At 45.3% G+C, this 13,985-nt stretch overlaps 4 protein-coding genes across 5 annotated transcripts; 1 reads left to right on the forward strand and 3 right to left on the reverse strand.

Moving 5' to 3' along the window:
• Positions 1-44: 44 nt before the first annotated feature.
• On the reverse strand, positions 45-6,004 carry LOC111082840 (RNA-binding protein 39). 2 transcript variants are annotated; one of them, XM_022379056.2, is made up of 6 exons: positions 5,900-6,004; positions 5,710-5,835; positions 2,519-2,700; positions 1,984-2,451; positions 1,353-1,911; positions 45-1,281 (listed from the first exon to the last, which is right to left on the reverse strand). In XM_022379056.2, the coding sequence occupies exons 2-6, from the start codon at positions 5,761-5,763 to the stop codon at positions 640-642; spliced, it is 1,905 nt and encodes a 634-aa protein (XP_022234748.2). In that variant the 5' UTR covers positions 5,764-5,835; positions 5,900-6,004; the 3' UTR covers positions 45-639. The 2 variants fall into 2 exon arrangements, with proteins under 2 accessions (XP_022234748.2, XP_022234749.2); XM_022379057.2 differs by having other exon boundaries at positions 5,904-5,964.
• A 570-nt stretch (positions 6,005-6,574) lies between these two features.
• Positions 6,575-7,903, forward strand: LOC111082845 (kynurenine formamidase). The gene is made up of 2 exons (XM_022379062.2): positions 6,575-6,893; positions 6,952-7,903. The coding sequence occupies exons 1-2, from the start codon at positions 6,767-6,769 to the stop codon at positions 7,731-7,733; spliced, it is 909 nt and encodes a 302-aa protein (XP_022234754.2). The 5' UTR covers positions 6,575-6,766; the 3' UTR covers positions 7,734-7,903.
• A 72-nt stretch (positions 7,904-7,975) lies between these two features.
• On the reverse strand, positions 7,976-11,124 carry LOC111082838 (daxx-like protein). The gene is made up of 3 exons (XM_022379048.2): positions 9,066-11,124; positions 8,787-8,967; positions 7,976-8,712 (listed from the first exon to the last, which is right to left on the reverse strand). The coding sequence occupies exons 1-3, from the start codon at positions 11,101-11,103 to the stop codon at positions 8,058-8,060; spliced, it is 2,874 nt and encodes a 957-aa protein (XP_022234740.2). The 5' UTR covers positions 11,104-11,124; the 3' UTR covers positions 7,976-8,057.
• Positions 11,125-11,127: 3 nt separating this feature from the next.
• On the reverse strand, positions 11,128-13,084 carry LOC121403955 (daxx-like protein; the record flags this gene model as incomplete). Its single annotated transcript, XM_041592407.1, has 2 exons — positions 12,776-13,084; positions 11,128-12,183 (listed from the first exon to the last, which is right to left on the reverse strand). Coding segments are annotated over exons 1-2 (1,107 nt in total), but the record flags the coding sequence as incomplete, so codon positions are not given.
• Positions 13,085-13,985: the final 901 nt, after the last annotated feature.

Raw genomic sequence — 13,985 nt, forward strand, 5'->3', positions numbered from 1 at the left:
TTTTTGCTTTCCGCTTTTATTTTATTTTGGATTTTATATGGTTTGTATTCTAAAATTCTTGTACATTTATTTTATCGCCTAATAATCGACTATTTGTATATATTGCTGCTTTGAATATTTAGTCTCGATTTTGATGACGCTACATGTTCTGAAATTGGCGGTGATTCAAAGAGTAATATTTGGTAATATTAAAGTACAATTTTATTTTATTTTTTTTTTTTGCTTTATCCAAGTCTAAGATTCTACCCATGCAGCATCTTTCAACGGGACTCAAATATTGGTTTCTCAATTATGGTTTTTTTTTTTTCTAAAGAAATCTATAATTCAAATTGAAAACGTTTTAAAGATATTCGCACATAAAAATGTTGTTCTTGTTTTGTTGAATTAAAAACCCCAATGGTATAGCGCATTTTGGCGTGGTTAGGAATGCCTAATTTATACGTTTTTAAATATATTTATAAGTGTATTTAATCGTATTTTAATATGTGCCCCCTAGTTTTCAGCTTGCGTCGAAAAGTCTTTGAAAATAATTGAAAATATTCTGATCAAAAATGATTTTTGTAACGAATAATAACAATATTACTGCGAGTTGCATCCACATCGATGAAAAAAACACTCTGCATCTTCTTTCTATTCCCATCAATCGTCGTCGGTGCTCTTGCGCGTCAGAGCCACCAACTCGGAGGTGCCCACTGAATCCGGAAACATTGAGTGATAGTTGACAACGGGCACATATGCCGCCGTAATGACACGTCCGGCAAACCACCGGCCATGCAGCGCATTCACCGCCAGCACCGCCGTCGTTGTACTCGGACACTTTACGTATACGGTGCCCGTCGGCGAGGCGGTGTCCACATGGATGTGCAGCACTCCGCCATGCTTGGCGCACTCCTCCAGCACATCGTCGCGTATCTCCACGTCCCAGGTGGGATTCGTCTCTGTGCGCGCATCAAACATATTCGACAGTATGAAGCACTGTGTGGCTATCGATGGTGTCGCCTGCTGCTGCTGCACCGGTGCCGGTTGCGGTGCTGTGGCCAACAGGGCATTGGCTGCTGCCTGTGGCACGGCAAGGCCAGCTCCCTCCGCCAGCTTGAACATCAACTGCAGTCGCCCTGTGGCGCCGAGATCAATGCCAGTGCGATCCATCTCATCCGTGTCCAGCGAGGTGGTGTTCATATCCAGACGCTCCGTGACATTTCCCACCTTCATGGGTCGTCCAGCGAGCTCGAAGCCGTTCAATTGTTCCAAAGCCTTTTTGGCATCTTCAGCATTGTGGTACTGCAAAAATAATCAAAAAAAAAAGAGGTTATTATATATAATCTTTAGAGATACAAATATTCCAAACATACCGTAATAAATCCGTATCCCTTAGAGCGATTGGTCTCCGTGTCCATAATCAATTGAATGGCATCGATCTTGCCAAACGGTTCGAATATCCCCCTTAACATTTCCTCGGTGATATCAAAGTGTAGTGAGCCCACGTACAGGCGCATGGGACCCACGTGGCTCTTCGGCTGGAACGCAGGCGTTGCATTCTGTAGACGATTCTTCTCGGCCTGCGTGTGCTGTACCATAATGGGTACGCCGAGCAGCCGCTGGCCGGACAGACCCAGAGCCAGGGCCACCGATTCGGGATCCTCAAACTCGATGTAGGCAATCCCCTTGAAGCGTTTCGTCTTGTTGCACGTAATCAGACGCACATCGCGCACCTTGCCCACGCTGGAGAAGAACTCCTCCAGGTCACGGGCCCGAACACGTTGCGATAGCTGAATGCAGAACACAGTTCGAGCATCCCGCTCCTCGGGACTCAGCTCGGTGGGTGGCGTACGATCGCCACCACCACCGCCACCGCCGCCATTTGGTTGCGATCGACGACGAGGCGAATAGCTGCCCCGACGACGATTATTGCTGTGGGGGCCAAGGGATTCCATAGATTAGATGGGAATACTCCGCATAAGCATATTTATATTATAAACTTACGTTTTATCTCTTGGTCGCGAAGGACTACGCTTGCGTTCACGCACCGGAACCGGACTCAATCGCTTGCGCGGCTGTTCACGCGAGCGACTTCGTCGACGCCTGTCCCTGGATCGATCGCGTTGTATGGGCTTGCTGCCGTCACGACGATCCCGAGAGCGGCGATCCCTCTCACCACGATCACCATAGCGTACGCGACGATCATCGCCAGCACCGCCTGGTCCTCCTGCGCCACGCTCTTCCCTTGATCGACTGCGACGTGATCTTTCCTGCTTGTCCCGTTCCCGCTCGTTGCCAGGACGTTTGCCAGGACCAGCATCCCGATGGCGATCGCGCTCTCTATCCTTCTCCTTGTCGCGATAGCTGTTGCGATCGCCGCCACCGCCACCGCCACTGCGATCGCCACGATCTCCACCGCCGCTGCGTTCACCGCGATCTCTTCTGGATTTGTCACGCGACCCGCTGCGACTGCTACAATACAAAATGGAAATCTCTTAGTGGTTGTAACAAATATTTCCAGTATGTTTTAATATCTTACCGAGATCGTTTCGTTGGCTTTTTGTTTGAGCTGGCGCCTCCGCCACTGCCACTGCCATTGCGTGATCCATTGTGTGCATGAGCATCGTTGATCTCTGCCTGCGGACCACCACCGCTGGGACTGCCATCACTGCCATTGCTGCGCCCGCGTCCTCCACGTCCACCGCTGCCCGCACTGACACTCTATACACAGATAGGTTTCGTTTTTGTATGTTTGTTTCGGATATTGGATTTTTGGTTGGGTTTTCGGTGTTGGATTGGGCATGGATAGGGGGAGTAGAGGTGGGTGGGTTGGGGGATCGATCGCAAGCAATAATGTACATACATATAATTTTTTAATTTTGTTTTTTTTTTTTTTTTTTTTTGTGGGTTGTGGGTGGGGGTTTTTGTTGTGGTTTCGTACGTTACGTTGTTGTCGCGTTGGTTTTGATGTTGGTTGATTTATCGATTTATATCATTTGTTTTGGTTTTCATGATATATTATGTTTCAGTTTTCGTAACATTTTTTTTTTCGTATATATATTTTTTAGTATATATTATTATTTTTTTTTTTTTTGAATAAGAGAAAGCAAATCAAAGTAAATTAGTTAAATTTTTGTGTATCTGCAAGTATATAAAATAGAAATGCTTAAGTCAACAATGATCATGGGGGATCATTGCCAATTTATAGCCATAATAGAGAGACAGAGAGATATATAGAGAGATCTTAAAAAATAGTTTTGATATAAATATATAGTACACACACATATATATTATATATGCATCTGATTATGGCACACACACAGATCAGAAGATGGTTTCACGACGACCCGCAAGAAATGTTGTCTCCACATCATTTCTCATCTCATGCTCGATTCTCATTCTCGATTCTCTTTCACGGTTTCGTTTTTGGGGGAATGTTTGTTTTTGTTTTTTTCGTTTTTTTGTTTTTTGTTTTTTTTTTTAGCGCTGGCTAGTGGAGTAGTAGTGGAGGTGGACTTTGGTACTGGTTGATTTGGTTCTCAATAGAGACGACATCGTCTACACATAGATATAGGACATAGACATTATATAAGTACAAGATGATAATGCTATATATGGTGTATAGAAATTGCTTATTACTTTTTCACGGATTCAGTTTTATGTTTTCGTTTCGTTTAGACCTTATTTTTTTGTTTTGTTTTTGTGTTCTTATATATTTTTTTTGGTTTGGACTTTCTTTTAGAGACTGACTTTCATTCATTCTGGTCTGTCTTTTGTGAGTGAGAGTAGTAGTAGAGTGGAGTAGTAGTAGTGCTGCCTGCTGCCCCAGACAAGTTAGGTAGAGTTTATCTGAAATTTAGTGCACGTTCAGTTTCATTTTGATTGGATATACAAAAAAGCAGTAAAGTAACGAGAATTGCAAATTGGAATTGTTTGTGTTGTGGAAAAACAAAAATGTAAACTCAAACTTAAACAAAAAATCATACAGTATTTTTTAAACACCAAAAAATTCCTAGATATGTTTTGGTTTCATTTCTTTTTGGTTTTTTTTTTTGTTGTTGTTGTTGTATTTTTTTGTTCTTTTTACATATATTTTGATTTTGTTTTTCGTTTGATTTTTTTAATTCGCAGCTTCTGTGGCACATTCAAAACTTACCAAATGGTCTCCAGCTTTTTGTGTTTAGAATGACCAAAACAATCTCTAGCAACAATATTGAGCTTATACGATTCTCTGCAAAGACATTTCACCCTTCAGGATTATTCTAGCATTGTTTTTTAAATTTGTTGTAATTTTTTTTTTTTCATTGATTTGATTGATTGATTGAATTGTTGGTTGGTTGGGAGGGAGTTGTGTGTAAGTTAAGAGAGCAGAGAGAGGGAGAAATAAGAGCAATCAACTCAAAGGTTTGCAGATTGAGGCAGAGATGTTGCTTCAATCTACATATAAGTGGGTGGTTGGGGGACTATGTATAATGGACAAATAAGAGAATGTTGAATAGAAATAGAATTCACATGTGGATTCATTTGTTGTAAAACTACTCATATCAGTTATCTGTTGAACAGAAAGAGTTCAAAGTGTTAATGGGAACTTCTTGGAGTTCTTCTTTTATTTCGAGCTGGGAATATAAGATAAATCAAAAATATAATAAAAGACTGGTCATAAACAATTAACTTGGTGAAGAGAATATCATTTGCTTGATTTTTGTATTAGAGAACTGCAATAGAACTCTCCAAGTATAATGCATTTTTAATTTTAAAATATTTCCGATTACAGGTATTATTCCCCTCGAAACCTTATTAAGTTATGGAAAAAGAAGGAGATTGTTAATAGTTTAAGAGTACCCAAATCCGTTAGTACTACTCTTTAGTTTAGACACAGAACACTTTGCCATGAGCGATGACGATCTTACGATTTTCCTTATCTGCTTTTAATTAGAACCGAGAGACCGATTAATTTTTTGTGGGTCGCAAACGTTTTACATTTTCAAACAGCTGGAGAGAAAATGGTCTACCCTGATAAGATAAGCTAATGAAAACGGTTGAGTAAATAAACAAATTGAAGAAAATGCTGAAAGTATCCGTGACGTGACAGTCCGTAGAATGTGTTTTTGTTTTACAAGTCCATGAAATAGAGAAAAGTTTTTACGACACATTTTATAATTGTTTTTTGGCCACTGGCCGTGCCACCCACTGTACCGTACCCCCCACTGGAGGACATCCCTGGGGGTTCAGTTCACCGTTAAATGTCTCACAGCATAAAGTAAACATCACATACATATGTACATACACATGCACCCACAAACGAACAGAGTTTCGCACGCACACAAATTGCCGCGGGAAAAACTATTTTCCGTGTGTGGGCGCAAGGTACGAAAATTTATGGAGAAACAAAAGAATCACCGATTTCATTTATGAAAGAAAAATTAGGTTAAAAAAATCGATTTAAGACACTTAGTATGCATTGAATGCACATATATATATATACATTTGTATACGCTTGTGTGTGTGTGTGCCCGAGACGACGACTTACATACAAACACAAAATGCACGTACGAACGGCGCGCGCTATGTGGGTGTCTATGTAGAAAAGAAGTATACAAACATACATGTAGAGTAACTGTTTTTCTTCGCAGTGAAAATAATTTCATTTTGTTGGTACAAACCATTTGTTTTGTGGCTTAATTTAATGTTCAATACTTCTATACTTGTGTGCATGGAGTGGAAACTTACGTTTTTCTGGTACGGCGCCTCGAGCATTGCCTCAACATCAAAGTCCTCGGCCATGTTAAATTTTTTTTCTTTCCGCTGCTGGCTGGCGCGGTTGGGATCCGCGTGAAAAAGTCTCCTCGTCGGTGTCTAGCACGTTTGAAGAAATCAAAATTTTGTGGAGATGCGCAGCGAAAGTCGTAAAACCACTTACGAACTTTTATTTCAGTTTATTTCTAGTTTAAAATATAATTTTTTGGATTTTTTCACTAGCGTGGCCGTCTAGTGGGTTTCAGTGTGACCGCGAATTTATCAATAAAATATACCGTCATACCCTCAGAAATATACCAAAACATACTTATCATATTCAAAATATACCATAAATATACCGCAGAAAATGGAACCAAAATCGATCCATTCATCATATAATTTTCTACGATAAATTGATTAATTTGCTAAATAAATCGCTTTTTTTAGGTACGGTACTCATTTCTATTTGATTATACATAAAATAAGGTTCAATTAATGGTCTTTTGATGGCAAAATTGATGTAATACATGGTAACTACACGCTAACTACACATTTGCAGCATATGAACAACATATTTACGTAAATTTCGACAGAGACACTGACGAAATAGATCATATTCGCCGATTTTAATATTCGATTTGATATTCATAGCTAGCTAGGACCCTCACCACTACAAACATAATTTTATCCGATTGATAAATCAGTTTTCCACGGAATTATATGTACCGTTTTTTTTTGCAGATCACACCACTACCAACAAATTTCGATATTTTTGGTGCGCTACATGGATTTTGGCGGTCATTTTAGTTCCAGTACTGTAAAACACTTGCAACTGAGTGCAGAATTGAACGTTTAAGCTCAATTTTACAATCGCATTTAGACCGGTCAGACTTGTTCGAAAAATAACTCAGATCGGAGAACTGCATAGTACTTAACCGCAAGCTGCAATATATAGAACTCAATTTATATAAATTAGTGGACCAATTTCGCATACTTTTTCAGTTTTCATTTGACCCCCCCCGAGAGATATTCTTATCACTGCAACGTAACTATGTATAATCCCAAAAGCACTGACCTGGAGCGCGATTACTTTCCCAGCTATCACACCATACGGTTCCAAGATCAGCCCGCACCCAATCTGGCCGTGCAAGATCATTTCATAGAGCTGACAGTGAAACGTAAGCAAACGAGAAATAAATTAAGATCTACAACAATGATCTGGTGCAACCATTCCAGAGGGTAAAGAGCTGACTGCCAAGCAGGGAATTAAAGTTGAACATTTACGTTATGGCGGCCAAGACGATCGTCAAATCGTGGATGTCTTTTACAACGATTCCAGCAGCGATTCGGCTCCCCTCTTTGTGTATGTCCATGGGGGCTACTGGCAAATGCTGGACATAACCCAGTCCTGCTCCATTGTCGGTCCGCTGGTGCGTCGTGGCTACCGGGTGGCTGTCATGGACTACAATCTGTGCCCACAGGTGACCCTGCAGCAGCTGATGCTAGAGTTTACCAATTTTCTGAACTGGACCTTCGAATATGCCGAGAAATCAAAGACCACAGAGATACATTTCGCTGGGCATTCGGCGGGCGGACACATGCTGGCACAGATCCTAAACGCCCCAGCAGTGGTAACTCCCGAGAGACGTGCTATTATCCGCTCGCTGATCTTTATGTGTGGTGTCTACGATCTACGCGAGCTGTGGTCCCTGGAGAATGTGAATCCCGATAATATTCTCGGGCTAAACGCAGACAAGGCCGTGGCACTGTCGCCCATTTTGTGGACTTATACGGATGCCAAGTCCTGGAGTTCCATTCAATTCCATGTGATGGCCGCAGAGCACGAAAGCGTGACATTCATCGAGCAAAGTCGCGTATTTGGGCAGGTTTTGGAGAGTGCCGGATTTCCCACAAGTTTCAAGGTGATGCAGGGATACGATCACTTTGATATTATCGAGCAAACGGCCATCGATGACTCGCCTATAGCCAAGTATCTGCAGGAGATTCTTCAACTTTAAACGCGACTCAGATTACTCTCAATAATTGTTTCTTTGTGTTTTTGCAAAACAATCTTAGCTTAATAGTAATGCTTAATGTTCTCTCGTAAATATTTACAGTTTGTTGTTGATTTTGTGTGGCTGCGCGTTGCATATACCCTCGCCCAAGGGGGGGAACACACAATTACAATTACAATTACAATGCCATTCTGTCTGAATGAATGTAAAAATGGATTAGAAAATAATCAACTAATATTGGGGGGGTGGAATAAATAACTTAAAATAAAACAAAACTTAGGTGGCAGGCGGCTGTGGCTGTCCTGCAGATGCGCGTCCCCAATCGGACTATGACTCTTCGTCGGAAATGATAATCTCAGCGGCAATAACGCGCTTTGGCAACTCATTCGAGCTCTGTTTGCTTTTATGCGACGGTGCCTGTGCCAGTGCCTGCGCATGTTCCTGTGCCTGCTCGTTGACGACGCTGGCATTCAAACTAGAAACGGATATAATCTTCAGTTTGCCATTGGGCGGTGCATCGTTGGGCTTAAGCATGGGATTGGCCTTCTCATCGCTGTCGGCAGTCTCATCTCTCGTTATGTCTATCACATCCTTCGAAGCGGCCAACGCATCTGTCTTTGGTGTTGTGTCAGTCAATGTTTCCGCTTCAATCTCCGAATCGGCATCGCTTATGTCGCCGTTTGCCTTGAATTTGTCCACAAATTCATCAAGATCCTCCTCCTCCTCCTCTTCCTCCGATTCAGAGTCTTCCTCCTCCTCATCATCGTCGTCATCATCGATTGCTGCACAGCCAGTTGCAGCATCGGGAGGACGTGCTGCAGCACCATTGAGCAAGGCGGCCTTGGCAGCCGCCTGGGCACTGGTGCACGGCTTGTCATCGTCTTCTTCCTCTATCACAGCTGCAGCGGCTGCCGCTTCCTTTTGCTTTTTGAGACGCGCCTCCCGCAAGTTGTCCGCATTGAGATCCTGCTCCCGCGAATATCTACAAAGAGGAATATGTCTCCGAATTAGCAACGAAACTGAAGGGGAAGATAATTAACGTTCGATTTTGCTCACTTTGCCAGTACATCACTAATTTTGGTATGCTTCTTGGCGTTAGCCTTTAGCTTGGCCATCAGCTCCGGGTCCGTGGCAGCCGGATCCTTGACACTGCCCGTAAAGTGATTGGCCGTTTCATACAGATCCTTTTTACGCTTCGACTGCAGCAGTCGTCCCACCGAAAGGAAGGCATCGCCGGCTGCAAATGTTCACAAAGAGATGAGTTCAGTGCTTGCAGACTTGAGACTTGTCTCCGTGGCCGGGCCAGCCGCCCTAAGGCAGCAAAAGCATTCTTACCTATTCGCTTCATCTCGAAGGAGGCCAGGCCCATTTCGTTCATCTTATTGCAATGCTCGAGCAGCTGCAGGACGTCATGGTAGTCGGGGAACTCTTGCATGCGATTCACAAAGGAGGATAGCACACGATTGAACTGGGGATAGGGACTGTCCTCGAATCGGATCGGTTGCTTCAGCTGGCGAAAGGCACTCTTGCTCTCGCCGGTTAGATCACAGATTTTCTCATAGATTTCGCAGGCGCGCTTCTTGTAGCGCTCCACCGTCAAATAGCTCGAGTTGTCATCATCATCCCAGTCCACTTCGGCATTCTCCAGCGCCTGTATCCTCTTGTTTATCCTATGCAGGGCAATGTTCATTCGCCTGATGTGCGCATCGGTGCGCTTGTCAATGCTCGGCGAAATGGGTTCAGGGCCAGCAGCATCATTTGCATCATCCTGCTCGCGTTCTGGCTTAAATTCAAGCGCAGCGCGTGTGGACGGGTTAATTGGTGCCACTTCCCTGACTGGAGCCTTCTCGGGCACTGCCTCTGCCTCTGGCACTGATGCCATCATCACCACCTTCGCCTTGCGTCTGGCCTTCAGCTCTTCCACCACGCCGCTGAGGTGCATGTAGACCATATCCGGTTCGGCTTTGATCCGCTCCATGGCCGATGCCAGCAGCTTCCGGAAGCCGCGCGACTTGACAAAACTCTCGTGTACACTGTAGTAATATTTTGTTAGCTTTGTTTCAATGAGTTTCGTCATTTCCTTTGAGTTATCCGCTTCGGCGCAGAGCAGGAGCAGTGCCGCGTACTCCGGCACAAAGGGTTCCCGTTCTGCAGGCTTTGGGGCAGGTTTCTCTGGCAATGACGGTGGTGCGGCTGATGGCTTCTTCATCTCGGATGGCTGCTTTGCGGGTGGCGTCTCAGGCAGATCGTCCAAGTTGACGACTATTTCCGCAGGTGGATTTACCTTTTTCACCTGATTTGCTTTTGATGTGTCTATTGGGGAATTGACTCGGACTGGCGCTGGCGCTGGCGTACACCTAGTCGGTTTTCTCTGTGCCGCCGGCGTTGTCTGCATCGGCGGTTTCTCTGCGTCAGCCGTCTCCTGTTTATCTGTGGGCGGCGTGGTGGGCGGTGACTCCACCAGGACAATGGTTGGCGGCGCCACCTGCTGATCCCGCTGCCTTTGCTGCATCTGGAGTTGCTGTTGGTGCTGCAGATGCTGCTGCGCCAGATGTCGGCGCCAGTCCTCGTCGGATTTCTTGAGCACTGTGATCGGCTGGATTCGCTTGATGTTGGCCGCCGGCTTGGCGGGCACTGGCGAGATACTCGCACCCGGCAGGGAGTTTAACTTGAAGGCGGATGCCTTGGCCAGTTGCTGGTGCTGCAGGGCTGTCGCTGCCGGCGGCGGTGTGGTCGTCGGCGTCAGCTGGGGCGTGATGCTTGTGGTGGGCGGAAGATTCACCAGCAGCGGCTCGTTCAGCGCCGCCGAGCAGTGCGGCGGCGTGGCCAGCAACCGTTGCGGTGGCGTGGCACTGGTCGTAAACGACTGCAGATGGGCTGTCAGCGGAGGCGTGCCCGATTTGCTGGCAGGGCCCCTATACGGCAGCGTGCGAGCGGCACTACTGGCCACCGCCGGGTTAGGCACTTGCTTCATTGTGAGGCCAGGATGAACACGGGGCACGGGCGTTATCTGTAGCACGGATGGAGCTCGAACTGCTGGTGTCTGGATCTTGGCCGCAGGACTGTGGGCTGGCGGGGGATGCGTTGAAATCAGCTGCAGTGGCGGTGGTGTCTGCTTCTGGATGAGATGGGCGGGCGGTGGCGCCCGTTGCACTTGCATTTGCTGTGGCTGTTGCTTTAGCTGCATTTGCGGCGTTCCTGCTCTCGCCGCCGGTGCCCTCTGCAGTGTGGGCAGTGGTTTCTGTGTCGGCAGTGACTTCTGAGCCGGCGGAGACGACGGCTGCGGTTTCTGCTGCTGCTGCTGAATCATGTTGACGCGCTGCGTCTGATACTGTGGACCGGACAGGACAGCTTGCTGTAGCTGCTGAGCCATTAGCTGCTTCTTTTGCTGCTGATGCTGTTGCTGCTGCTGCAAGTGTTGTTGAATTTGTACTGCGGTCATCTTTTGAGTTGGCAAACTCAGCCGGGCCGTGGTCTTCTCCTGGAGACTGGCAGCGGCATTGAGTTGATTCTTTGCTGGCCCAGCCGCCAGTGGCAGCTGTTGCTGTTGGGGGGACACAAGCTTGGGGGCCACTGCCGAAACTGTTATTTGATTACTGGGCATCGGCTTCAACTGGCTTGTGGGCGTCAGTTTGGGCTGGTTTGTGGGCATAGCCATCATCTGGTAGCCGGTGGGAAGAGGTGCACCCTTCATGCGGTAAACAGAAGTCTGCTGCACCTGGAAATTGGGCGTCGGCTTTGCCTGGTTTGTCGCTGTTGTTGGCATCGTCTTCACCTGAAGAGTGGGCAACGCCTTCGCCTGGTAGCCGAGCACTGGCTTCGCCTGAAGATTCGGCATAGTCATCGTCGTCGTCGTCGCCGTCGTCGGCGGCGTCTTTACTGGTTGAACCGGCGTCAGCTTCACCTGTTGGGCGGTTGTCAGCTTCACGTGCTGACGCGCGGGCGCCAGCTTAACCGGCAGAGTGGGCAACGTTGGCTTCGCCTGATGACTGGGCGACGATACACTGGTTATCATAATGCTCTGTCCGAGTGCCTTGCTGTTCGACGGATAGGCTGTTTTCTGAGCCATTGGCGTTCTCTGTGGCTTATGCTTGCTATTATTATTATTATTACTATTACTATTGTTGTTGTTGTTGTTAAAGTTGTTGCTGTTGTTGTTATATTCATGCATGGAAGCAATCGAAGTGATAACCATGCCATTGCTGCTGGCGGCGGCGGCGTTTTTGCCGTGCTTTGTGATTGTTATGCCACTGGGTATGTGCATAGATTTGAGCGGCTGCAATTCGGCTGGATTGGATGCTGTTCCTGCTCCTCCACTAAGTGCTCCCAGTCTGACTCCGCTGCCGCCCGACACGGCTGCTTTTGGTATGTTCATCAGCTTTTCCGGCAGGCTCTGTTTAGCGGTCCCATTGCGGGGCTTATCCAGGCGTCGTCGCTTGGCACCAGGTGGACACTGCAAGAGGGTTGAAATGGTTGAATTAGATGGACTCCAACAGGACCCTTGCCTAGGAATTGAGCTACCTGTTGGCTGGGAGTTTTTCAATTTTGAACGAAAACAAAACCGCACAAAACTGGCGCCGTATGCAGTGTTGAGCATGCTTTCACACATGTGTGCGTGCGTGTGTGTCTGTGTGAGTTGTGTAGAGTGAGAGAGCGCGCGTAATGTGCAGTTCTTTGAATTTCGAAACTGTGTTTTTAATCTAATAAATTACGCCTTAAATAAAGCTACTCCAGGGGGGGAGAGAGAGAGAGAGAGCGAGTGACTGAGAGAGAGACTAGCACACGCACACAATCAACTGGTTTCAGCTAATGTAATTAACATTATTGTGGGGCCCATTGCAAGTGCAAGAGACATCAAAACTCTACACTTTTGGGTCTGGCAGCACCAGCACTCCGCTCACTTGCACTGGTATGTGTGCCGTTTCGCTCTCAATAAAAGCAGCGCGAAAAAAAATTAAGTTCACATACATTGTAATACACATACACATACACTTATGCACAAACTGTACTTTTCAACACACAAAATCGACCGATTATAGCTTTACCTCATCCTCCGATTCCGAGCTTATATCCACACAGATAAGCGAAGCGGCCATGGTTTTGCGTTAAATACTTGCACTCAATTTATTAATTCTATTCGCAGCGTTTTGATAGTTTTACTTGACATTTGGATCTATCTCTAGTCAACTATCGTTGTTGCCAGCTAGTTTTTCACGCATATGTGTATACTGTGTCTGTGTCGCCTGAACGCTCTCTATTATATGACAATCCATATATATTACGGCTGCTTAAATTGGCTATGCGTGTGTTTGTATTGTTGCTTTGCATTTGTTTTTTTGGAGAGTGTGGAGAGTTTTTGGATAGCATAGCGCTCTGACATTTTGCGGCGTTGCCGTATCATTTTCGAGTCTCCATTCGATATAATCTATTTTTATATCGAAGATATTCGATAGCATATTTACGGGTGTAAATAAAGTAGAAAGTAGGCGCGATATTCAAATATGTTGCCTGTTGGAAATATTTAAAGGTGTGCAATGACGACTTGATGTATCGATGCATTGATCAACAAACAGGGTTCGTTCTCCACTGGAAACTCTTATCCGGACAGATTGGGTAACCGAGGATCAGTTTGAGATTATTTGCAATATTTCTACACTCAAGGAACTCGAAGAATTTACTGAAGCTGATGAACCTTCATGCTGAAATAAACAATAGCCTCATCTGTGCCATGGAAACCTTTCCAATGTGGTTTACTATTAATAGAGTAAAGGGAGTTGATAAGTGCTGGGTTATTGGAAAAAAAAAATATTCTTTCTGGTGAGAGCATTTCTCAATATTTAAAAATAGGAATTATATATTTCTTAGGTGAGAAAAAGTGTTCGCTGTGAGAAAACAGGACAACAAATGATTCTCAACATAATTCATCAAAAAAAGATTCATTTGCAGGCAAACAGTATAAAGTAAAAAAGATTTGCACAAGGCACAAGAGCACAAGAATCTCGGGGGAAAAGAACGCGATGAAGGACGCTTAAGTCTGAGTCAGTGTCCCAGAGATTACAGCTATGAAAACGTTAATGGCGATTAAAATAAAGAATGCGGACACTTCCAAAACCTTCAGATGCTCTTGCTAGTCTATTGCTTATATGACAGATAAGTTCCCTAAGTTTTTGTAGCTGTCCTAAATTAAGGATATAGAAATACTGATATTGAAATTAATTGAATGTACTATCATACATATATGACAGAACGAACGCT

This window comes from Drosophila obscura, unplaced genomic scaffold, assembly GCF_018151105.1.
Source record: "Drosophila obscura isolate BZ-5 IFL unplaced genomic scaffold, ASM1815110v1 contig_179, whole genome shotgun sequence".
NCBI classification, from domain to species: Eukaryota; Metazoa; Arthropoda; class Insecta; order Diptera; family Drosophilidae; genus Drosophila; species Drosophila obscura.